General features: G+C 37.7%; 1 protein-coding gene across 3 annotated transcripts in view; it reads left to right on the top strand.

The window, feature by feature from the left end:
- ZNF407 (zinc finger protein 407) overlaps positions 1-26,332 on the top strand; it is a 335,275-nt gene that overhangs the window by 13,232 nt on the left and 295,711 nt on the right. For 2 of the 3 annotated variants that reach the window (XM_050970659.1, XM_050970661.1), the window contains exons 2-4: positions 2,190-2,380; positions 12,694-17,511; positions 23,410-23,524. In XM_050970659.1, coding sequence (XP_050826616.1) covers positions 12,738-17,511; positions 23,410-23,524 — 4,889 coding nt within the window. In that variant the 5' untranslated portion in view covers positions 2,190-2,380; positions 12,694-12,737. The remainder of the gene's footprint in view (positions 1-2,189; positions 2,381-12,693; positions 17,512-23,409; positions 23,525-26,332) is intronic. The other variant, XM_050970660.1, reaches the window with a different exon arrangement.

The following is a 26,332-nucleotide window of genomic DNA, read 5'->3' as shown; positions in this document are numbered from 1 at the left end:
TCTACAAGTTATTAAAAATAATCTAATATAATTTAATTTTTCTTTTGAAGCATTGTAGAGAGTGAGTTATTAATGCAGCTAAGCATTGTTAATTGTTGAGTTTTCAAAAAATAAACTAACTAATTAAAAATAAGTGGGCATATGTAATTTTATTTAATTCTGAATAAAAGTTTTGTAGATAAAATAGTGGAATCTGGATATATGGCATTACTTTACAAATCCTTTTTAAGCACCTAAAGAAAATATCTTGATTTTCAAATGCCCTATTCCCAGTGAATTCAGTTGAATTTAGATGTGAATAGGTATTCAAGTAATTTAAAACACAGATAGTGGCATGAAGATGCCTGGGTAAAAAGCTGTCTTGATGGCAGGGCCCAAAGAGTGGTGGTGAATGGAATTGCATCCAGCTGATGGCTGGTCACAAATGGTGCTCTCCACTGGGGAGAGCTCAGTACTGGGGCTGCTTCTATTTAATATCTTTATCAATGGTCTGGACAAGAGGATTGAGTGCACTCTCAGTCATTTTGCAGACAACACTGAGCTGGCCAGCAGTCTTGATCTGCTGGAGGGCAGGATGGCTCTGCAGAGGGATCAGGACAGGCTGGATTAATGGGTTGGGGCCATTTTGTGAGGTTCAACAAGGTCAAGTGTGGGGTCCTGCTCTTGGGTCATGAAAAACCCCAGGCAGCACTACAGGCTGGGGGCAGAGTGGCTGGAAAGCTGCGGGTGGAAAAGGACCTGGGAGTGCTGATTGACAGTGGCTGAACAAGAGCCAGTGTGTGCCCAGGAGGGGCAGTGCCCAAGGAGGCCAGTGTCTTCCTGGCCTGGATGGGGAATAGTGTGGCCAGCAGGAGCAGGGCAGGGATTGTCTCCCTGTACTCAGCACATTCAAGGTGCTGAGGCTGCACCTTGAATCCTGTGCTCAGTTTTGGTCCACTCACATCAACAAAGACATTGAGGTGCTGGAGTGTGTCCAGAGAAAGGCAATGGAGCTGGTGAAGGGTTTGGAGCACAAGTCTTATGAGGAGCTGGGGTTGTATAGCCTGAGAAAGGGAGACTCAGGAGAGACCTTAACATTCTCTACAAGTACCTGAGAGGAGGTTGTGGCCAGGTGGGGGTTGGTCTCTTCTCCCAAGTAACAAGTGACAGGAGAAGTGGAAATAGTCTCACGTTGCACTGGGGGAGGTTTAGATTGGATTTACAAAAAATTCCTTTACTGAAAGGGTTCTTAAGCCCTGAAACAGGCTCCTTATGGAAAGGGTGAAGCTTAGCATTTTTGGAAGTATTTAAAAGATGTGTGGATGTGGGACTTGACATGGTTTAGTGGTGAACTTGGCAGTGCTGGGTTAATAGTTTGACTTAATGAACATGGTCTTTCCCAACCTAAACAATTCTATGGTTTGGGGAGAGGGAAAATTTTGTGAGAGATTCATTAAAAGGGGTATTAATTTATTTATTTCATTGTACATGCACCTAATAGTACTTAGATGTCTTTAACACAGTAGTAAGAATAAGATTGATGAGAAAAGTGTGATGGTTCTAATAAGATTCTTTGCATATTTACATTGCTATGATTTGTGCTGTTACAGGGATTCAACCAGTGAAATCTTCTGTATTGTTTAGTATATGGAAAAAATATCAGCTATTAAATCCTGGGAAAGTGGTTTAATCCTGGGAAAGTGGTTAAATCCTGGGAAAGCATTTGCTCCAAAATTTTAAATTGTAAAATGGCATTGTATTTTAAATTGTAAAATGAAATTGCAGGGTCACTGTTAGAAGTGAACTCCTTTCCTGTTTCATCTAAAAAGAATTTGGTGCTTTGGGATGAGAGAGGCTGCTTAGCTGACAAAACAGAAGTTGCATTTGATTATGAAATACTCATGGAATTTACTAGAAAGTGAAAGTCTGTATGATAGCTCTTGGGGAAAAATAGGATGTGAAGCTCAAGTCTTCTAGAAAATTCATGATGGAACAGCACACTTAATGTTAGGTTTCACTGTAAAAGACATAAACCAACATTTTTGCTCTGTTAGTAGTAAGGTTTAATTTGACACTGTTGTCTCTTTTACATTGATGATAACAGCTAGGCAAAGAGTTAACTTGTAAAAGTTTTTCCCAGGGTGAATACTAGAAAAATGACTGTTGATGAATGAAACAGGTTACTAAATATTCTTTTTATTCTCTGAAAGATAAACAGGCTGTACCAGGATGCTTTACTGTAGGAAGCAGCCCCTTGGAACTGCAGTCACTTTCTGTGCCCACATTGCTCTGTCAGAGGGACTGACTCTCTGGTCTGCGCTCCGTCAGCTGAGAGCTGCCAAAACTCTGCCCTTCTGTGGGGGGCAGATCTGGCATTGAGTCCTGGCTGTGCTTTGCTGTGGTAAGTCATCACGTGGGTCACCCATCTAGTGGTCCCTCAGATCCTGTGGGTGTTTGAGCTGAGCAACAGCCTGCTTAGTGATATGTCAATTTTTTCCTGCCAGAAAAGTGTTGGAGCATGTGCAATTTATTACTCTAGCTTGGTCTCCTGGTACTTGCCCATGGTTGCTACTGTATATGTTTTCTGTGTTCATTAAAACCTATTGATCTTGAGAAAGTTTGTGGGATTGATTTCAACTTGCTGTTTTTCAGGGAATTAGTAGCATTCTTAGTAATAACACTCTCCTAAAGCATCCCTGTGAGAGAAAGAATGATGATGTATTGAGTAAATACAGAGTCTCTGCAACCAAGTTGCAGTTCTGCCTCAACTCCCAAGATCCCAGTGCATGGTCCTTCTGTGACCTCCTGTGATGCCCAGGAACTGTGTCTGGGCAGGGTCCAGCAGCATCTGCACTCCCTGCTCAGGAGGGCCTTGGGGAGCAGAAGGCCATGGCCAAGGCCACCAGGTTGACCAGGCACATCTTCCTAGTGTGTGGAAGAGGAGGGCTGTGGTACCACCCTGATCACGCCAGGTGATAGTGGGGCTTGCAGTGGCTCTGCGTGGCTGCTGGGCTCTGGTGAGTGGGAGAGACTGCACACCTTGGGCTCCATTGCTGATATTTCCCAGGGAGCTATTTGAGACTGTGGTGCTGACTGGAGATTGGAGTTTGATTTGATAAAACAACAACAGAAGGAAATGTGTTGCAGTCTTGTGTAGCTGTTAAACAGCATGCTTCAAAATAGAGAAAGGGTTTTGTACACTTAAGATACCCAGTTAGCAAGGTGCAGCTCTTAGAGCAGAGTGAAGCTTCATAATTTTTGTAGATATTAGGGAAGTGGTCCACAGTGCAACTGCTCTCTGTTGCTACACCATGCACCACTCCTGCAGAAGAGATGAAAATGTTGTCAGGTGATCCCTTGTTTGGAAATGCAGTTGAACATGTGTGCCTCGCACAAACCACTGTGCACACGCTTAGGCATATTGCTGGTTCTGGAAGAGAGCTGAGTTTCAGGGGCTGATTTAGGCAAGCACCAAATTTGTTATATTGAAACAAATAGACATGGAGGGAAGTTGATACTGTTAACAAGCAGCAGCTTTGAAACCTTCATGATATTTGTTGCCAAACTATCAGTAAGTGTGAATGCTTTGGACTAGTAAATGGGGGTTTTATATTATAAGTGATGGTGCTATCAGCAAGAGGCTTCTTCAATTCCTTCCCTCCTTCAGTTCTATCTGCCTACGACCCATTCTGGAAAGATTTGGTTTCATCATATGGGCTGCAATAGCAGTTGGAAGCTGCTCTGGCATCCTCTGGCCTCTCGCTATGGGATAGCCATGCCTCATTCACCTTCACTCTCCACCTGCTGACCAAGAATGTGTTTTGCTGGGGAGAAGTGGGAGCCTGCTTGGCCTTCATCCTCTTTTTGGTCCTCAGCTGAAGGGCAGGAGGCTTTTGTAGCCACATGGCTTAGTTCTTCTAGTGAAGGGCTTGAGGACGGGGAATGGAAAAGGCTCCATGGTATGCCATAGTAGTATTACTTGATTGGGATCAAAGGCATCACAGAAGTCATGAATAATTTTTATATCATCCCATATTGCCAGTGCTTGGACTCACATTGCCATGGTCACACTGGTACTCCTCCCACTGATGTTTTATCATTGGTGTCTGTCTCTTGACACAGACAGATGTGTCACAGATGGAAATTAGAGTAAAGGTCATTTGGAACCCCTGAACTGTTCTGAGTACAGATCTACATAGCATTAAATGTTCTGCAGTGACTCTTGCTGAAGCATGGGTTTGTTCTGCTGAACGCAGGTAACAGTTACTTCTGGAGGAAGCCAGGCTTTGCACAGCTATGCATGGTTTAAGTCACAGTCATGATCATCCTAGATATTTGGGGAAAAATTCCAAAAATTCTAAGATAATGGGGGAAAAATTCCTCTCTGTGTTGCACAGGACATGGCAGCACTGTTGTGACTGCTTGCATGTTTTACAGGAAATCATTTAAGGAGAAAAGGTGGGATTTGCAATGCAGCTTTCCCTCTGCATCTCAAGGGTTTACCCTCTCCATAGCTGAGGTCTGTGTACAGCTATCACCTTTTTACACTGATTCCTAATGATGGATATTAATTTCTTTTTGGTAGAAGTTAAATATAAATATAAAGAAGGAGATGCTGTTTTGTTTGCTTTCCTAAAGTGTCCTGGAGAACTGCCTGTGCTGGAGGCATTTGGGACATCATCTATTACAGAGAGCCCTTCTGAGTGCACGCTGGTGTGAGGCAGCCCCCTTCTTCCACCATGCTTCTCCCCAATCCCCCTGTTTTATGTGAGTAACCCAGCTGGAAAATCAGAACTTATTGCAGGATTGTGCTGAAATACTTCCAGTGTGCTCGCTTCAATTTCATTGAAGAGGAGAAGAGGATTTGTTTCTAATAGTTGAATTTTTGAGTATATCTGTGTGTCTACCATAATAGAGTAATTTGATATAGATAGACATGTAAATATGTACATTCTAATAAATATTCTAATTGAATAATATCAGCTGTCATTTCTTTAGATATGCCTCCCAATAGAACATATAACACGTTTCTGTTTGATCTGCTTTTCTGAGATGGAATGCTATTACTTCCTTGTATATAGTGGCCACCAGGGGTCATCAGAATGCTTTTATTTTTATTAACGTCCCCTTTTCTTTAGAAGCATGTGTACACTTTGTATTTTCTGGAAACTTTCTTAACCTATCACACAGAAGATACAAAGTCTTTATGTTACCTGTTTAGCCAAAAATTCGTGCAGCTCTTTTCAGCTGAGCTTCTTGAAGAGGCAGCAGATAAGGAAAAGAGGGTGCACAAGAGTGAGAAGCATGGCCATAAATACACCGATTACTGCATGCATTCTTCTCTTGATAATATAGCTGGTGATAAATCTTCTCTTGATAATGTGCTGGTGATAGTAGCAGTAGACGACAAATGTATCCCAGGCTGGTAGAGGCCTCTTGTTGTTTTCTGTATGAAATGGTAGTTTTAAGCAAGAGGCCAACAAAACCATCTTTTTTTGTCTTTTGGATTTAATTTTGAGCAAAGGTTGATGGAAATGTAGTAAGTCTTCAAAAATATTATACACCACAATGGCCTTCTAGGAAATTAATGATGATGTTTTTAAAGGAGAAAATAGGGCTTCTTAGGACCAGGTTTCTAGGATAAAATTTACAAGAGCAAATTTACAAGTAGAAGCCATTACAACTTGCTTTTATCTTTGGCTGCCAAAGTTCAGGAACAATTTAAGACTTCCAACATGTTTGTCAAGTGTCAGTGATAGTGCCTGTGTTCTCTGTTGAATTCCAGTGTGGTCCACTGTACTTAAGAGGGTACTACAGCCAACAGTACAAAGGGATTCAAATTGCATTTTACTTTTTGTTTCTCTCTACTTTTAATTGGTGTTCTTGGTGAGAATTGTATCTTGCACGAAAGCATGTAATTTAAGGAATTCCCACAAACCACAGAACTTACCTGTGTGTGTGGAAAATGGTATTTTTTTCCCTGGAAATTTCTTTCCTGGATCTGATAGACTCTCTAAAAAGAAGTGTTTTGCAAATACTTAAAAAGTGCTTTTCATCCACAAATATCACAATACTATATGAATGCAGTCTTTCTTGGATCCTCAGAAGTTTCTATTGAATATTTTTATTGCTATTGTTACATGTATGAGTTGCTCTGCATACAGAATTCTTTGATTTCAAAATACAAAATATACAGACCTTCTAAAATTTTCAAAAATTGAAAATCTGGAGGTTGTATAACAATTTTTAGGAGATACTAGTGCATTTCATCTGATTCTCTGTCTTGCACGTACATTCCTATTGATTCTGATGGCACTTGAAATGAAAAGTGTATATCTGTGTGTATTTTGACTACCTCTATTATGACTTCCTCTTCAAAGCTGATCTAAATAGTGGTCCCTGCTGCATTTAGCAGCATTTGGCTCTTTCTGAAATGAGTGGATGATGAATTTGGGAATCTTTGTGTTGCCAGTTTCTGCCCACCTGGAAGGACTCTGGGTTTGGAAGAAGAAGCAAGCGGGATGTGGGTGCAGGTGCATTTCCCTGTGATGCCATTACAATTTCTTCTGGAGGCTGTGAGAAAATGAAATTAATGGGTGCAGCTAACTCCCCATTTTCAGTGGTATACAGAGGATGACTATCAAGGGGCTTTTCATTTTGTCACTTGAGCTATTTTGGATAGATCTGTGTGAAAATTTCAAAGTCTTTAGTCTTGAAAGTCTGCAGCCTATTTGGGAGTCTCCTACGGAGATGTAGATGTCCTAGGAAAGTGGTGACTTTGTGTGAAGAACAGGCTCGTGTTGCAAAGCTTGAAGTCCAACATTTTTGAGCTGCAAGGGAAAACAAATGTTTGTTATGGATGTCATCAAATTTTCTCAAAAGAAAGGTGATCTTTGTTCCATTTGAACCGACAACCATATTGTCTCCTGTATTCCATTATTGAGGAGACTGTTAGCTTGGATTTAGTCTTTCTGAAGGAAGTGAGGTAACTTTGTAAGGCCATAAGACAGACATATGATTTGATTTAAGAAGGATTTTGTGCCCCTGAGAAGATGCTTGTTTGACACAAAGGATGTATGTTGAGATGAGTTGTTAACATGCAGTTTTGCGCAGGCTATTTAAGGAGCTCATTAAAATGATTTTGCTTCATTGCATCCATGATTTCATTGAAAGTATTAATTGTCTTAAAAGGGGAATTTTTACTGTAAAAAAAATGAAACTGTTTTCCATATGTCACATCCTTTACAAATGCTGCAGACTGGGCATTGAATACTTGGAGACAATAGTACTGTGACTGAGAAGTGCTCTGGAAATTTTAATGCCAGGATTAGCATAAAAAAGAGTAAAGTTAGTACTTGTAAATAAACTTTTTTTCTTCTGTACACATCCCTACACCTTCTCTTGGTATATGACCAAAAAGAGAAGTATATAAAATTGTATTAAGCATTAAGTTAAGGAATTTTGAAGTTTACTACAGGTTTATCGTTCATCTCTCAATTAGTTGTCCTTTTGAAATTAATTTAGGATTACTACTTTTTAAATTTCATCTGAGGATTAGAGCAGTGCAGATCTTACACTGGAAAGCTTAACTGCGCTGTGTTCACCTTTTGGCGTAGTAAGACATTAAATACTGTTTTTTGGACCGGTGGTAAAAAATTAGAACACTCAAATCCAATGTTCTCTATTTTCATCAAAGAAAACAGCTTCTGTCCACAAATGACTTATGCTTGTGTATAGAACTGTAGCAGACACTATGTCAATATACAAAAAAGCTGTGTACGAAGAATACGAAAGTGAGTTGTTATCAGGTAAAAAATGGTGGTGGCTGCTCAAGAAGTGCTATTTTTCTCTTTTTTATGCATGAATTTTCTACTTTACAGATAGTGAGATGATGCTGAATTGTGATTGTGGGATGTCTTTAAAATTAGTTTAAATATTGAAACAAAAACTTCACAATTCTGATGATTTGGAAATCCCAGTAGATGAAAGGGGAGAATCTTCAGCTATATTGGTTTATGTGATACAGCCAAAATACTATGTATTATGCCTTTGCAATTTAAAAATGTGTGTCTTACACATCCTGTAAGGATTAGATAGTTGGGCTGTGCAGATGTAACATATGTAACAAACATGCTGCTTTTGAAGATCTTAAAAACATGTTTCACTTCTTTCAGATATTTAGAGAATTATTGAATAAAAGCACTCTGTTTGAGCACCTATTTACAATAGAACTACTGAGCTCAGCTGTTTCTGAGCAAAAATTTTGAGGCCACAATAGGTTTCTTTCCAAAACTCAGGAACAGCACTGTGCTGCAAAGAACCTTAAAATGCATTAGGTAATGTATGACTGTCTCCAAGCAGAAGAATTTGTTAACCTGAAGCTAATGTGGCAAATTAATTTTTGGTCATATCCTTTAAGGATCTGTTCAGCTATACTTGATTTATATGAACATTAACAAAAGATTTATGTTACAAAAAGTCAACCCACTTTTGAGTTAGAACAGCTTCATTTTGAACATAGAATATGATGTTAAGAGAGCAGTCTTTGACAGAACCAGCTTTTAAACTATGGAAATACAAGGATTTGACTGCTGTCTGCTTAGCTGGGGATTGATCCTGTGCTGCAGATTTCTGCTCTGCTGTACCTGGCATTACCATTGGCGCAGTCCTGGAGCCTATATAAATAAGTTTTGGTTTATTTATGCAATACTTTAAGTGGTTACGTATTGTTGCACTTTAAGCACTTGTTACTTGTAAAAATGTTTCCAGATGATGCTTTAAAAGATGAAGATAGCAGGAAACACAAGAAAATTTACATCTTGCATTGATTTTAGTCTTATTGGTCCATGAATAAGGTGGTTCAAGAGCTGATCTTCCCCATTCATACTGCTGTATGAGTTTGGCAGCATTACATTGCTATCATACTAACAAGCAGGAGTTAGATTTAAGCATAAGCTTAAGGTTCTGTGGCTTCAGGGAGTTACTTGTTACATCTAGAGTGTATTCTTTGATTAGGTTAATAAAATTCCAGATGCTAATTTGCTTGTTATGATGATTCCTGTGCCAGACTAAGGCTTGATCCAAGATTAATTTTGCAAAAAGAAACCCATTTGGCCTTATGTGGTCACTGTGACTGTCCAAACTTTGAATGCTGTTGATGCCTTCTCCAATACACCGATTCTTCTATATTACAATACCACTGCAGAGTGGCCCTTAATTAGTGTAGTGGCTTTGTTGAGAGCAGAAGTGAATTGGTTTAGGTAGATGGAGGATTAGGACCTCTCAGATTTATGATCAGCTTGTGCTTCACCATTGTCCTAGTACCTGGTGACAAATCTGGGAGAGAGCTTTTGGGAGAGAAGCTTACAGCAGAGGAAGCACTACAGGCTCTTTTTGTCTAGAGGTGTGCTAATGGTGTGCTGAATGCCTGAGTAGTGATAGCCATTCCTGCAATTTATTATGCAGGAAGGAGCCCACAGCTGCATTTGGGTGTGAGGCACAAGTCTTCCATCAGGGAGGCTGAGCTATGTGCTATTGAAATTGTGTTAGAGGCATGGCAGTGTGATCTTAGCAAAGGCTGTAGCAGGAAGGAGCAGAGACTTAGTTCAGTGCTCCAGATCTTGTGTGAGATGTGGAGAACTGAGCAGAGCTCAGCAAATTGCTGATCATGGTACCAGCAAAAAGTAGTGATAGTAACCATTAAGTGCCTTTCAGAAAATGCACTCTTGTCCTACAGGCAGCTTTAAGAGAGAGAGCTAAAAGAAATTGGAGGCTATTTAATTCCTTAGACTAATCAATATAGGATAGTTTTAGAGAAACAGCAGCAAGTGCCTCATAGTTGTTTTCTTTCATAGAGAATACTTTGTGGATTTTGGTTTCATGCAGATGCAGACTCCCATGTAGTGATATTTATATATAACAGATTATATGGAAGTGGGATGGAGGGAAATGTAACTTTGGGAAGGGTGTGCAGGGGTAGACTATTTTCATGGAAACTTTGATGTGTGGTAGGGATGAAGTTGATGAAGGTGTATCCTTACCATACCTTGCCACAGGTAGCTTGCTGTGCAGCTGGAGAGAAATTGCCTTGATAATGCTTACTGGTTGTGGGGGTAGATGTGAGGCTGTTGACTTCATTAGAGAACTGCCTGTAAATGGAACAGAGTGCAGTCCCAGTCTGCATGCTAGAAGTTTGTCATGAAATGACTACAGAGATAAGGAACTAGGCAAGAAGTCTGGGGTGTAAGGCATCTTAGCATATTTGTATTACACATGTGATTATTTTAATTTCATACTGAGGTAATTAGTAGCACCCATGAGGTTTACGTTTTGTATTTTTCACTTTTCTAGCGGCTACTTTGTAGTTCTTACTACAAACAGCTTACAAAGATAAAATAGAGGAAATACATTTTTTACTAAGCACTAGAAAAATCCATAACTGGTGCAGTTGAGTGGGAGAGAAGGTTGGACACCAGAACTGGGGTTGCGATCTGAGCACAGAGCAGGATGAACTTTTGTTGGAGAGTTACTGAACAAATGCTGAGAAACGAGGAAAAAGCTGTAGAGACTGTGTGCAGATAATCAAACATCTCTTTTAGGTGAGCGAGTAGCCAGTGGAGGTGAGTTGAATTTCTGGGGGAGTGACAGAAAAGGCAACATTTTTGTTGATGGATAAACTTCTATTTATCCCAATACGATTTTTGATAGTGGAAATGTTCAATGCCAGTATTAGTTTACTGCTGGACAAGTTTTCTGGTAAATCTTATGGTTTGAGAGGGAAGTATCCTATAAAGAAGATGGAGAATTAGTTCAAGATTGCAAATAGTTTTGTACAGCAAAGGAAAAACTGCTGCTCTTCCTCAGGCCATTTTCACAACTAGTGCTCTTCCCACAATTGGCGGTGGGCTGGGAACCTGCTGTGGAGCTGCAGCAAGGCAAAGGACCCATGGTTGCTTGTTTAAGGATGGACTTGTGACGCTTGTCACTGAAGTAACTTGATATTTTGCATTATATAAATAAAGCTGTACTGCAATTAAACCACATAATTTTCATCTGATCTTTTTCTTTTGTATCCCAAACCATGCTTATAACCTTTTCTGGGTAAGCTTGCACTTCAAAGGCTTCATCTGCTCCTGCTATTAATTGCTGTAGTGTTTTTGAACATACTAACAGTGTGCTGACTTATACCAGATGAGAATATAGCCCTGACTATTTGCCTTCTGACTAAAGGTAATAAGGTTTTCATCATGGTTTTATGAAGAAACAAAAATAGTAGTGCATAAGAATGGTAAAGCCATATTTAGGGAACAATATTATGGTCATCCAAAGGGCTGTTGTATCTAGAAGTGGTTATTCTCTTGTTGTTTAGGTATAACTAGCTTAGTATAGGTTTGGTCAGTGCTTCAGCTCAATGAGAGACCTGCAGTTGAAAAACTATTCACTATTCAATGTATGAGACTAATGTGCATTCAGTTCCTTAGGGGCCTTCCACAAATTATTCTTAAGGAGAAAAACACTTTTTTACTTCCATGGGTAATAAGTCCAACTGATTTGAATTTATTTTCTCAGTTTAATACTTTCCTACTTTGTCCTCAAATTTAGGCATAATTATTTTTTTACCATGTACTTGAATAGCTTTTTGCGCCCTACGTTATCTGTATCAACACTGCAATTACTTAATCTTGTCAGGAAGTACTTAGAGTTGTGGTCATGGCCTCATTCAATGGGTAACTGAACAAAAAACTGAATACTTGGATCTGCAGCAAATTGATGTTTAAATCATAGTGTAAAGCACATAGATAAACATTTAGTATTTAATCATCTGTTAAAATGAAATGCATTTTCAATTCTCAGTTGCTTCATATCAAAATGAAAAGGTAATAAATGTCAAGATTTGATTTCCCATCCCCATCCCTCTTATAAACTGTGTGGGTAGCATCAGTTTTCTAGTGACAGCATCTTCTTGGGAGCAGGAGGGTCACACTGGGCAGTTGAGCAAAAGCTTCTGGTAACTGGATTTGAATGGTTAAAGCTTGTGCTGGGTCTCAAAAGTGCTGCCCTTCTCTGCATTGTTATTTCATTACTTTCTGTTTCTCTTCCTTCCTCCCCAGTTGGGAAATGATCTTTTAGAGGATATTTTAGGAATGATGGGAAGCTATACTTGCAGCATATTCTTTTAGAACATGGTTCTTTTTGTGTTTTCCCTCTTTCTGTTTAGCAGGTAATCTAAGCAGACGAAGGAAAGCAAGCTGCATACTTAAAATATTTAACATTTATGCTGGCTTTGTTTTGCTTGTTGCAGTCATGATTATTTCTCCTGGGAACTTTTAAATTTGGGAAGCTGACTTTCTAGCTCAGGAAAAGTAAAATATTCCATGACCAGTTCCCTGAAGCCGTTAGTATTTAGTGTCCCAAATATACTTCCAGAAACAAAGGTCATGTTTGTCTGCCCAAGTCTAAAGCATGTAGAAAATTACTTGATTACATAAAAACTGTGGGATTAAGTGTTTGCTCACATGGTGGTCATTACAGTGAGAGCTCTGTAACTAGAAGGTGGTTATAGATACCACGGTGAAACTGTCGCCTCATATCTTTCATTATGTATTTCTTCCTGCCATGATTTTAATTTTCTATATTGCATGGGGCTTTTAAAATTTGATTATTTTAACCCTTAAGTTTGCATAAAAGACTAACAGTGACTCTTTTTTTTTGTAGGTGCTAAACCAAATGATCTTCAATTGGTAATATCACTGTTAAGAATGGATAGGGAGGAAAATAAGAAGAGAGATGATGTTGATGAGAATTTACAAGTTGAGTTGACAGAAGAATCCTCAAGAAATACATCAGGAGAAAATGCTGGATGTGACTCTTCATCTGAGCAGAAAACAAGGCTTACATCAGATGAAGCGTTCAGGGACCTTGAAAAGAAAGAAAAAGAGAATGGCACAAACAAAACAGCACTTTCAGAGTCACCAAACCTGGATGGTGTTGAAGCAGAGAAACCTGAAAATGTCTCCAGGAAAAGAAAGCTGAGTTCTTCAGAAGACATGAAAGATACTGGACGGAAATTGCAAAAAGTTTTAGCTGGAGAATCATGTAATTTGATAGCTGGAGCTGTAAAAAAGGAAGGAGTCACCAGTTGTCCTGATAGTGACATATTTAATTCCGATATCCTGTGCCTACGATATGATTTCAGATGTGCTGCTGATGATGCCATATTGAAAATTCACAAGGAAAATAAACATTCACAAGACGTGTCAGCTGCTGTTTCTGATAAATTATATTCTTCAGAAGAAATCAGTGTTGTCTGTACAGCTGGAAACATAGACAAAGACCCTAAAGGCAAAATGAGTGATCAATGTTTACCCTCCTGCTCTGATAAGGAAAAACATAAACAAGAAAGCCTCTCTAAACCATCCAGAGAGCAAACACACCCTCACTGTAGTTGCATAGGTGATTGTAGTTCAACGTCGCATACGCATGTTAAGCGAGACCGTGAGAAATCCAAGATATTTTCTTGTGATCTTTGTGGTTTTCAGAGTGCTGAAGAGAGTCTCCTAAATTCTCATTTCCTTGGCAAGACTCACCTTCGACGCCAAAATCTTGCTGCACGGGGAGGATTTGTACAGATATTGACAAAAAAATCCTTTAAAAAACAACAATCTACTGCAACCAAAGAGAGGAATGTCAGGGCAAAACCTGGGACCAATAAATTAAGGGCAAGAACTGCTGATGCAAAAGAATTAAGTATTTGCAGTGCACTGAAAGGCTCAAAAGTAAGCTTATCTAAACAAAATGATGGCAGTGAACTTGTTGAAATGATACCATCTTTAAATACTCCCACTGAAAAAACAGATACTATGACAGAAGAAACGTCACTTTCTTCTGGTACAGAAGGAAATGATAAAGTTCAAACTGAAAAACTAGGAATACCGGGACCATCAGAAAATGTTTTGCAGAAAACAGAATTGCTTCCAACTACCAAAAAGCTACTTAACAGTTTACACAGGACAAGGAGAGTTGATAAACTGAAACACAAAAGAAATGTTTTCTTGTTAAGGTCTTCATTTGGACATAGTAGGTCTTCTAGATTAAAAAGGCAGGTTAGAAGAAGGTACAGGTTGTTGGGGAATAGTAAGAGACCCAAATGTGAAACCCCGAGAGTACATGAAAAGCCTATCTCCAGCACACAGCTTAAACATGGTGAATCAAGCCCTTTGTCTCACACAGAACTAGAAACAGATGCTAAAAGTAATTGCAATACTGCTGCAGAAATACAAGATCTTACTGAATATAAGCCAAATACCCTTTCTTCTAGCACTGCAGGTGCTAAAGATCCTGAAGTTAAACTTGTTGCTGATGATGGTGCTCTTCATACTTGCATAGATTGTGGTCATGTTTTTCACGACCGAGAAAGTTTGGAAACTCATATTGCAAAGCTTCATACAAAAAGGATCCAGTTTCATTGTCAGATGTGTAGCTATTCCTCTGGAGTCGGGGAAGACATGAAGCAACATTGTCAGGAGAGTAAACACCAGATGGGTGGTTGTAGCTTTAATTGTCAACTCTGTTCATTTACCAGCTTGAATGTCGACAGCCTTCAAAGCCATATGAGTGAAGTGCACAAAATGTCCCATAGTTGTCCAGCTTGCATTCTTTTTTTTCAATTGGAAGAAGAGCTGATAAATCATCAAAAAAATGAGAAACACGATGGTTCATTATTTCAACAAGTTACTCCGTTGAGTAACAGTGATCAGACCTTGCAAGTGGTACCTTACAGTGACTCAGTATCGAACAGTAGCCAAAGACTTGCAAAGGAAATGGAAGTGTCAATGCAAGCAAAAACTCCAGACTCTTCCTTCACAAATCATAGAAATGAACTAAAGCATTCTGTTCTGAATAAAACCCAATTTCAATGTAAAAAGTGTTTTTATAAGACAAGATCTTCCACAGTTCTTACAAGGCACATAAAACTCCGACATGCACAAGAGTATCACTTCCTGTGCAAAGCATGTAATCTCTACTCACTGAGTAAGGAAGGAATGGAGAAACATATCAAAAGAAGCAAGCATCTTGAAAATGCCAGGAAAAACAACATTGGACTACGTTTTGAAGAATGTATTGTAAAGGTTTGCGTTGGTGTTGGTGGCATTAAATCAGTGGTGGATACTTCCATTGCTGGGAGTGGAAGTACAGAGTTGGATAAAGAAGTTGTAGATGTTTCATCCTCTTCTATGGAAAACATATCGAGAAATAAGGAATTTGTTCTACTTGAGCAAAGGATTGGTGAAAATGAATTGGTTTTAGCTGATGCATCCAGAGGAGGGAAGCCTAAAGGTACTATTTCCAGGACATGTACCCATTGTGGCCTTTTGGCCTCCAGTGTTACGAATTTGACTGTTCACATCAGGCGAAAGCACAGTCATCAGTACAGCTATTTGTGTAAGGTTTGCAATTACTACACTGTCACCAAAGGAGATATGGAACGTCACTGTGCAACCAAAAAACACAAAAGCCGTGTTGAAATAGAAGGATGTGGAAAACAGAACTCGGAGATCATCGTTAGCCCTGAAGGATGTAATTTTGAATCGATGAACAAGAAGATTAACAGCCCCATGACTGCCTTGCCTGAACACGTTGAGGATGGTGGCCAGTCATCAGATTTGGAAAATTCTGTCTTAGACCATCAGGAAGTTGGGCGAGGAGATGCTGAGTTAAAACCTGCAAATGCCAGTAGGCTACCAGATATGCAGCCTGGTAGGAATCCACTGAATATAAACCAACATGTGTTGCTGGAACCAGTGAGGGTTGCTCAAGACTGTGACCCAAGCTTCCAGAGGAGAGCCATGGGTGCAAACGACAACAAGTGTGTACACTGCAGCTTCATTGCTCATTCTGCTGCTTCTTTAGAGCTGCACGTGAAGCGAAAACATACAAAACAATTTGAATACTACTGCATGGCTTGTGACTACTATGCTGTTACTCGCAGAGAGATGATAAGGCATGCAGCAACAGAGAAACACAAAATTAGAAGAGAATCTTACGTTTGTTCTTCTGGGGAGGAAGCAAATGCAGCAAATATCACTAAAGAAGGCGCTGCTTTGCCTCAAGAGGATCACAGTGCAGGAGAATCCAAATTTAATTTAGATGAAAGAAAGTGTGGCAATGATGCATCAGAAGCTGATCATATGAGTAAAAGCCTTACTGAGTGTACTGCCATAAATGAAAATACATCTCCAGGAATGTCTAAAGATGTCAATTCTCAAAATGCAGTAGGACATGAACTTGATAAAGAGTCTACAAATGGAGGAGAAAACCCTTTTTGTGAAGGTTTCCAGCAAACTCCTCAGAAAGATAAAGCTGTTGAACTTGTCAAGGAAGTATCAGTTAAAGAAACAGATACTTGTGAGGTGCAGAAAGGTAAGCATGGTCAGGAGCTGCTCAACTCAGATGATTACTGCACTGCGGAAAATCAAAACAGATCAAGCCATACAAACTGCAATTCAGGAAAAGGTGTGGAGAGCTTGGAAGAAAGCAGTGAAAACCCAGAAGCAGAGTGTAGAGACAGTCTCACAAAAAAATCACTGAAGAAAAATAACCCACTTATGCTAAGTCTTCCAGAAACAAGTAGTGCAGTAGAGCAATCAAATTTTGCTGGAAACACTGGAGAAGCAGTACAAAATAGACATAGTTTAGATGGTAACAGAAGTTTCAGAGAGGATCCTACTGGGGAGGAGGAAGAAGCCCTTATGGAAGCACAACGTGGAGCTGAAGTAACTATAAATAACAATGCTTGGGAGGCAGATGGCTCAACAGCTGAGGGCATGCAAGAAAGTAGTAATGAGGCTTTAGGAACAGTTATCAGCACTGATGATAAAGGAAAGGCAATGCAAAATGTTGGCAAGTTTGATTCTTCTATAGTGAGGTTAAAAAGTCATCAAGATGGGGAGGCCACTGACCATTCTGCAGAAGGACAGATGTCAGGGGCAGTGAAAGCTAGCGAGCTCACAGTGACAGCAGACACTTCAACAAGTGGTGGGAAAAAGAAGAAGTCAGAAGGAACTTCCCTTGGGGAATCGACACGTATTCGCTGTGATGACTGTGGTTTTCTAGCAGATGGTTTGAGCGGACTAAATGTTCACATAGCCATGAAACATCCTTCAAAAGAAAAGCATTTTCATTGCTTACTCTGTGGAAAATCATTTTACACAGAAAGCAACCTTCACCAGCACTTGGCCAGTGCTGGGCACATGCGAAATGAGCAGGCGAGCGTGGAGGAGCTTCCTGAAGGAGGCGCGACCTTTAAGTGTTTGAAGTGCACGGAGCCCTTCGATTCGGAGCAGAGCTTGTTTCTCCACATCAAAGAGCAACATGAAGAGCTGCTGCGGGAAGTCAATAAATACATTGTTGAAGACACTGAGCAGATAAACAGGGAGAGGGAAGAGAACCAAGGCAATGTCTGCAAGTATTGTGGGAAGATGTGTAGAAGTAGCAATTCCATGGCCTTCCTGGCTCACATCCGTACCCACACAGGTATGGAAACACTGTCGTTGCAATTGGTCTCTTTCAAACAGTGATCTATACCATTGGTCTTTTTCTGCTTGTTAAGCCCTTTTATATTTCTTAGGAACTGGCATTTTTATTGGCTGATAAGCCCCTGATGAAATTCAAAGTTATCTAAAAGAGTATGAAAATACAGTGATCAAAGGGCAGAAAATGTAAGAACATTTCAAGTACAGTCACCCTTCTGCTTTTTGTTTCATAAAGAGAGATTTTCTTCCTTTTAATCTAAATTGTAACCATTCATTGCTTCTTATATAATGAAGCAGTGGTGGTTTGAGAGATCAGTTAGCTGTTCTTTCTAACTTCCTCTTCTGTGCAGTTGTTTAGTATCCAAATTGCTTATTTCATTTCAATTAAGTGAAACTTTCAGCATTACATAATGCCTCAGAATATACATTTGATATTACATCACTCCTAAATAAATACCAATAAGAAGCAACATTTTTTTCAGAAATAAGTTACAGCAGTTGGAATTGGTCAGCCTTTTTGGAAGGTGGTATGCAGTGCTGATGTGTTGCACAGGGATGTAGCATCTGATTTAGTTTCTGTGCTGATCACACTTTAAATTCATTTTTATGTTTAATTTTAAGTGGAAAATTTAAAAACATTTCTGTAGAAAAATGCATAAGCTGCAGTTCTAAATTTATGTAAAAATTCACTGCGATGTTTCTATAAACCTGCCATACATTCTTTATTTTAAATAGACAGCTTTTCTAAATCACTGAGCTCTGCTTAGACAAGTGGTGTCTCCATGGTTGAATTTATGAGTGGATTTGAATAATAAATTCACATTTCAATGAACATATTTTCATTAAAAGTGTAAGGTTTATTTTACTGTACTTTTAAATAATGGCTTATTATGGAAGCTATAGTTTAAATTCATGCAGTATTTGAAACTTAGTGCATGGTTACAAGGAAGAGAACAAAAAGGTAACAAAAAGAAGCATAAAAGAATGGTAATTCCTGGCATAATCCTAAAATAGTTCTGTAAGTTTTTTTTATGAAAAGGCGAGGGCGTGACTGGACAACAAATCCTAAAAATTAATCTTGGGGAACAGAGACATTGTATTTCAAACCTTTCAAAGTATTTTACTATAACTGCAGCATTCATGTATACCAATAACTCACATACTTAATACTTTCAGCATTACTTCTGTCCTGTCAATAGCGTAGTTATCTGTATTGCTTCAGCTAATATCCAACTTGGAATGCAGTGTTAAGTCTTCAGAGGGATGCTCATGTTCACATGGTCAGAACAGCTGTATAAGCCCTTAATATGCCCTCTTACGGCAGATAAAACTGAATAAAACTAAGGGGGAGGATGCTAATGGAGCTCTCTTTAGAATTCTTTATGCAACTGTCTGGTCAAGACATGTTGCTTATAATTGATGTGTCCATTACTTGAATTCTCTTGTAATTATAGTCAATAAGTCTTGTAAATGTGTTAAAGCTCACTAAAAGCATACAAATTCAAGAACAGAGTAAGGCTAATAATTTAAAATAATCAATGTAGGCATTTCAGCACTTAATTTCCCTTGTGTGTTGATAGCTGATCATTCTTAATCCATTAAGATTTATTTAGTCGTTTACAATGCAAAATAGGTTTGCACTGGTCACTTGTGCCATTTGAAAATGTCCACCAGGTTAAGTGCAGAATGTAGTCCATTAGTCTTCCTTGACTATATGTATTAATTGCATTTAAAATCAAGTTAATGTGGATGTGAAAGTGAGGTAACTATCAATATATGACAAAGCAACCCTACTTATATAAGTTACATCATTGATTGTAACATTTAGTAAAAGTTAGTGTACTTTTTAACATCTTGTGTGTGTAGGTCTTATCATGGAGTATATTTTTACTGTGCTTTTGGATAGCACTAAATATGCAAAGCAAAGTGAAAGAATACATTTAATTTTGCAAGTCATTTTTTGGTGCAGAAGTATAGAAGGGTTACAGAACAGAGTTTTATCTGCCCTCTTTCTCACTGCAACTTTAAATGAAATGGTTTTCTTATGCTTTGCTATTCACATAAATAGTAATGTGGAGACTTTTATTAATACTTAATGGGAAGAAGGCTTTCTCTTCCAATCTGTATTTTCCTGTTTGTGGTTCTCTTCTTATAGAACCTTTTCTTCCCATCTATATCACAGTAGGTGCAGTTTAATATAACAAACAAATACATCTAGGTGGCTAGGAGCAGTGGCAGAAGGAAATGATCTACTTCACCAACTGTATTCAACATTGGGAGGCAAAAAGTCCACCATTTCCAGCTTCTGACCTATCCCAGGGTAACAACAGGTGCAGAAAAGCACAGCCACACATTTTCCCATTTATTGTTCTGATTATATGCTTTTCAAAAAGTCTTTCATCAGCATCTAGATGTGCATAAATAGGTTTATATACATGTGTATGTATGTGTAACCATCACCAACTCCTTTCCTTTTTTTTAATTGAGTAATCAGTGATGATTTGAGGTGGTGGAGGGAAGGGAAGGGAAAGTTGCATAAAGATACAACTAATAATTTCCATTAATAGAAAAATAATGTTTCAAAATACCATTAAATAATGTAGGAGATTTTCACATTGCAAATGAAAGGAAAGCATTGCTATAGAGGACCTAACAAGTAAATCCATCACACGCTGACAAGTGAAAATGAGGAAGTGTAAAGAAAAATAAAAGGAGTAGTAGAGGTGGAAGACTTTTTAGTTTGCAATTGATGGAGGTCCCATAAACTTAATTAACAATCAACATCTGAGGAAAAATCACCTGCAACTGCATCATCTATGTTTCTTTTCTTATCAGATTTCTCAGTCAGTGGCAGTTGTGCCCAATGCAAGTATGCTGTATTACTTCCCATGTCCTAAACCTAGGAGGAAATGGTATGATGGCATTTCATGTGCTTCTGCTCACTTTGTATTGGGCCTGAGCTAGGAGCACAGCAATGCCTGCAGGTGAAGGTCATGTTGCCTTTGGCTGGCCTAAAGCTGCAACATTGAATTTTTTCTTACAGCTTTGGGTCTTTATTGTCCTAATGTAAAGCAAGGATTATGGACTCAGATCTTTTTTTTTACAAAACAGTAGAATGGTTTATGTCTGCTGGACCTGAACTCATAAATTTAGTCTTTTTTTCAGTTTGGTGTGGTGGTGTTGGTTTTTGTTTGTTTGTTTTGTTGTTGTTGTTCTGTTTTTGTTTTGTTTGTTGGTGGTTGGTTGGTGTGGTGTTCCCCCAATTGTTAAGAGCCTTATTGTTTCCTGCTACCATCAGAAAATGTACATTTGTTTTCCATGCCATAACTTGTGGGTAAAGTAGTTTGGTGGATTTTTGGGCTTTTTTTGGATCTTTTTTGGCTATTTATTTTGAGTCATTTCGTTGAAAAGATGATATAGCGAAAGCATTTTTCTCTTTTTTTTTCTGAGAACTTAAAGCCAAGTGTGAATCCAGCTTAAAACAGTGTAAGAGAACCACTGAAGTTGGTGATAAGTATGGCTAAGAAATGGTTAAATGTTTTACATTGTTTCAGACAGCTTTATGGCAAATACAAGGTTTTTTTCTACCGTTAATTTAAATTGTAGTCGAATGTCTTCATTTTTAGTATAACATTTTGGGTTGTTCATCCAAGAACATACTGGAACAAATTTGGCACCAGCAACCTAAAAGGGAGATACACTGCTTTTGTTTCAGGTGATAAGTACCGACTGGAGCCTGCCAGCACTTGAATTTTCATGGAGTTTAAATGGAGATGTTAACCGATATTCAGCTCTGGATCTGAGAAAAAAAAAATAAATCAAAAGCCCTCAAGGCCTCAGTGATTTTTGGATGAGAGCAGTCAACAGAATAATACATTTCTGTATTGTCAGCACACTGTAGTCACGATTGGTCTGAACTCGAGTTCTTCACAAAGGAGTCATGTAAATGGAAAACAGCAAAGGTCTTGTATGGAAGCCCTGTGGGACACCTGCAGTAACAGAATGAGGAACGAATTTACAATTTAATCAGTAGGAGAGGAACTAAGGGAACATAGGATAGAATCCACATGGTGTTTGAATTCTGTGAGAAAAAAGAGCAGTATAAACACCAATAGATTAAAGAAAAAAAATCATCTTCACCTGTGGCCTTGTTGTTATTAATTGTCCAGCTAAAGATCACAAGTTAAGGTATCAACTTTTAGTGGTCTTTTAATGCAAAGATAAGGTTTTATTTTTTATTTGCCCTGGTCTCTTTGTAGAATGCAATGTTGATTTGAAATGTCACCAAATTAATGATTAATTCAGTTTTATCAGGATCATTTAAATAAACTGGGGTTTTTTTCAGTGTGATGGATAGAATGTGATTGCTGTGAGCTGCAGTCTGAACCGGCTTTTGACATTTAAACATATAAAGCTGACTAGATATAACCATTGAGGTGCTAAATATATTTTACATCTACTTCCAACAGTAGAAATGGAAGTATTAAGAGATCTGGCTTCATTGTCATTGAACTGTGAAATATTCAACCTTGTCTGCCTGTGCTTAGTACTGTTGACTTTTTTATTTCAGTTGGAAGATTAAAATTAAATGCTTCATTTTTCGTTAGCTTTTGGGAATTAAATTGAAATTTAAGACTCTAAAATTTTTTTACTAAGATCCTCAATTTCACCAGTAGATTCTTGGAGGATATTCTATTTTCAAGGGCAAAGTAAAAAGGTTCATTGATCAAGTATGATATAGTGCAACATTTTTCTTATCAGAGCTCTTTATGTATATTTATTAAAGATCACATATTTCATAATATGCTTAACTGTATTGGAAGAAGTACTTCACAAAACATGTACTAAACATAATATGGAGACTCTTTGACCATATTGTACTTCCTTTTAACTGCAATTCTCTGATTTTGATTTATTGATTTAAGGATTTAGTGGTCAGAAAATTGGAAAGTGCTTCTAGAATGAGGTTGCTGCGTAATAACCTGCGGACTGACATGTGCCAAATTTAACTATGTCAGTAAAAAAAGATAGTTTTTCCATCTTGAGAGATGATCACTGTTAATTAAGATAGACAAATAACTTGACTTTTTTTGCTGAACTGATGTGGTACAAGAAATAAGTTGATACTTTTTCCTTGGAGAAATAATTTCAGAGTTCTTTGGTCTGCAGCAGACATTTAATATTAAAGTTTGTTCTTGAAATAAATAATAGCCAAAATGTCAATACTTCTGGTTTGCAGAATAATCATAAATTCTTGACCATAAAACAGTCATAAAGGCATAATATTTTATCCACTGTATATTCATACATTGCATGCCATTACAATAGCTAGGTGATGAATCATTTGCTGTGTGTGACAGAACAAATCTGAAATACCAATGCTAATGTGAAATCTATTCAAAGTTGGAAGACTTGTAATATTATTTTACTTTAAAAATATTTGCTAAAAAAAAAAAAAAAAAAAAGAATGTTTTTCAGTTTAAACCAATACCAGTCCACTTTAAGATCATTACCTGAGTTTCAGCATCTGGCCATTGGGAAAGACATAGAACAACTTTTGCCATCTTTTTGAAATGTCATCTACCTATTGTACTCTTTGCTCATTTTAATATAGTTTGTGGATTTTAATTATAAGAAAAAGACCAAATTAAAGTTGAGTATTTTCTGTGGACTTGAACTTGGGGAAACTTTAATGAGTAATGTATAGAATGTACTGTCTGTGTCCTGGGAGTTATAAATTTATGTACAAGACACTTTTTTTATTAGGCAAAAATCTCAACTAGGTTAAATGTGGGATCGGTTTTAAAAAGGTTATTTTTCCTCAGGAATTTTTATTTCTTTAACCATGGGTGATATTTTATTCTAATTCAACTCATATCTTATGCTAAATTTTACTTAGGATCAAAGCCATTCAAGTGCAAGATATGCCACTTTGCAACAGCTCAGCTTGGAGATGCCAGAAACCACGTCAAGAGGCACCTTGGGATGAGGGAATACAAGTGTCATGTCTGTGGGTGAGTAAATTGAAACAGTCTCCACCATGCTTAACCAGGAGAAGAGCACAGAATATGCATTGTTTCAGAATTGAAAACTGTGATGTGAGCAAGAGTGGCTAAAATTATGCATGCATATCCTCCTTTCCATTGTTATGGTAAATTCCTTAAATACAGTTATGACATTCTTTTCCCACTTCTAATCCTGCACTGAAGATGAGCAATTTTATGGGCTACAAGGTCAATTTGAACCTGTAATCTGTAAATTGACTAAATTATAGGATGTTCATTCACATTGCCAGGGAGAACTGTAAATTCCATTTAAAGACATAAAAAATATATAATATAGACTTTACTGTGTGGGGTTCTTTCTTTTGCTATACTGTTATAATTTTAGTACCATTAACAGATTTCGGGACTCCATTAGGGTTTTCATTCTTTATGAAAACAAAACAGAAGACAGATTTTTCAAACAAACGGATCTAAAATATTGAAGTCATAAGACTTTTAAAATAAATTGAAGTCTTTTATGTGTTCTTGTGCTCCTGTTTGTTACCCAAAAAAATCTTGTTTTTCTTTTAACAATCGTTATTTCCTTAGAAGGATCGTTCATAATGTTTAATTGTCCTTCAAATGTGTTGCATTTAATAGGAGGCATTGAGACTCCTTAATGCAAAACTAATTAATTTAGCAGAAATGTTTAAAAGGTTTTAAAATGCCATGGCATATATGGTACATCATAGGACATTCAAAGTTGGATTTTAATACCCTAGTTCTGATTAAAAATATATTTTAATGTTATTACACTGAAGAAATTAACTAATATATGCATCATATAAAAACATTTTACGCAAACCTATGTAACCTGCTATAGCAGCCTTATGGCTAATGTGTAGAAGAGCACAGGTTCAATTAGATGGTGCTGTGCATACATGCATGGTGTGGTGTGATGTTGGGGATAATATTCAGCAGGAGGAGGTTTTTTAGCCTTGGTGTACCAATCTGCTGCAGGACAAAGTGAGTTACATATTTTAGAAGACAAGTGAATCTTTAGCTGAAGACGCAGCTGAGTGATTTTCACTGATTCATCCCTCTGTTTTTCTAATAATTTTGCATGTGGCATTATGAGATACTTTGGATGAGTTTATTCACTTAAGAAAATTAATTGCTGACTTCTTGAAATAAGAAATAAAAATGAATGAGCCCAGTTCTTAAGTCCACAGTATATCAGTAGTAGAGTAACTTGTGCTACTCCTTATTTTGAAGAATAGTTAAAATAAATAGGTGAGGTATTTTATATTGTTTTAAAAATCTTATTTCCTGTCTCTGCCTTATCAATTGCCAAGAACTTGACATGGAAGATAGTCAAAAACTACAGATGTGCTTAGCAAAGGCTAAAGTCTCTTCCTTAGAAGTTGTCCACAAACTTGACATGGGCTATTTGTTCAATTCCCTTTAAGCTTAAATGGAAAATCATCATATTATTTAAATATGTCACTGTGAGAGAAAAAGTAAAAAAAAAAAAAAAAAAAAAAAAATCAAACCAGCAAATATGGTATCTTTTACAAAAAAAGAAGACAATGAAAATTATTAGGATTTGGCATAGTGCCTCATTTTTTCAAAAACTCATTCTATCACTTCAGGATTGACATGTCTGACAGAACCTGTCTCAGAAATTGCACAACTCTCGGCTGGGATGCACAATAGTTATGGAAGAGAGAGAGAGCAAAACATGTATGAATGATTTAAACTTTGGATTGAAATGGTAGTCACTTTCCTAAGCTGATTGCTTACTCTTTGTTGCTGACATGTCATACCTGGTAGCCAGGCAGGTACTTATTTTCCATTTTTGTATATTGTTAATTTGCATCAACAACATGGAGCTGTGCTATTTAGATATGGCAAAACAATCAGTGAAGAGACATACACCACAATACCCCGTACTTTCAAAAATCTGATTTATATCCCTATGCACATTTGGTGCACATTTCACTTAATGTGCACCAAAAATGTATTTTAACAATCATATACTAGTACTGATTTATTTGGAAAAGCCATTTTTGTGCTGTAGCTAACAGTCCTGAAGAATTGATTGGGATTTGAAGGAGGAATGACCAGAGCAGTTTGAGCCATAGTCCATGTAATGAATATGCCATCTTGTACGTGGAAGAGGAGAAAAAAGTGTTAATAGCCTGTGCTGTATTTGTGCTCTTTAAATTGAAAGGACTGGGTGGCTTGTTGGTTAAAAAAATAAAGTAGCAACATAAAAAAGGATAAAATTGCTAGGATTGGCTATCGGATTAGTGGCACTATAGAGCATTGGTACATTAACACCACTGACAATGTCAATTCATTATCATTGATGGCTAAATAATCTTAGAAATGCTCAGTGGACCTATTAGTTCCTGAACATAAGCAGCTCATGCTGCATTTCTTCATTAGCTTTAATTGCTATAAATTTTACCTTTTTAAAAATCATGCTTTAAAAGGTGAAGTGATCTTTCAGGAACATTAACTCTGTAATTTTGTCACAAACAGAAGGTCCTGCACTATGTTTTCTTTTCTACAGTAGTTAATATTCTATCCTCTGACTTTTAGATTCTCAGTAATAAGCCCTCTGCTAGTTGTGAGGATAAATTGTGTTTCAAAAGCTTTTGAATCTGCTTGGGCACTTTTTAAAGGTGAAATGTCAGTGCAGCATCATGGTGTGGTCTCAAAATACCACGTTTTTTAAAGACAAATTATTTCAAAATTTTGGTCTAAAAAAAAGGCAAAAGAAAAAAAAGCAAAATGCGTATTTTTGGTGTTGTTTTAGGAAGGTTTTGCTGT

The sequence above is a fragment of the Serinus canaria genome, chromosome 2 (assembly GCF_022539315.1).
Source record: "Serinus canaria isolate serCan28SL12 chromosome 2, serCan2020, whole genome shotgun sequence".
Classification (NCBI taxonomy): Eukaryota; Metazoa; Chordata; class Aves; order Passeriformes; family Fringillidae; genus Serinus; species Serinus canaria.
Note: the sequence above shows the minus strand (reverse complement) of the source record. Positions and strands in the feature narration are given on the sequence as shown.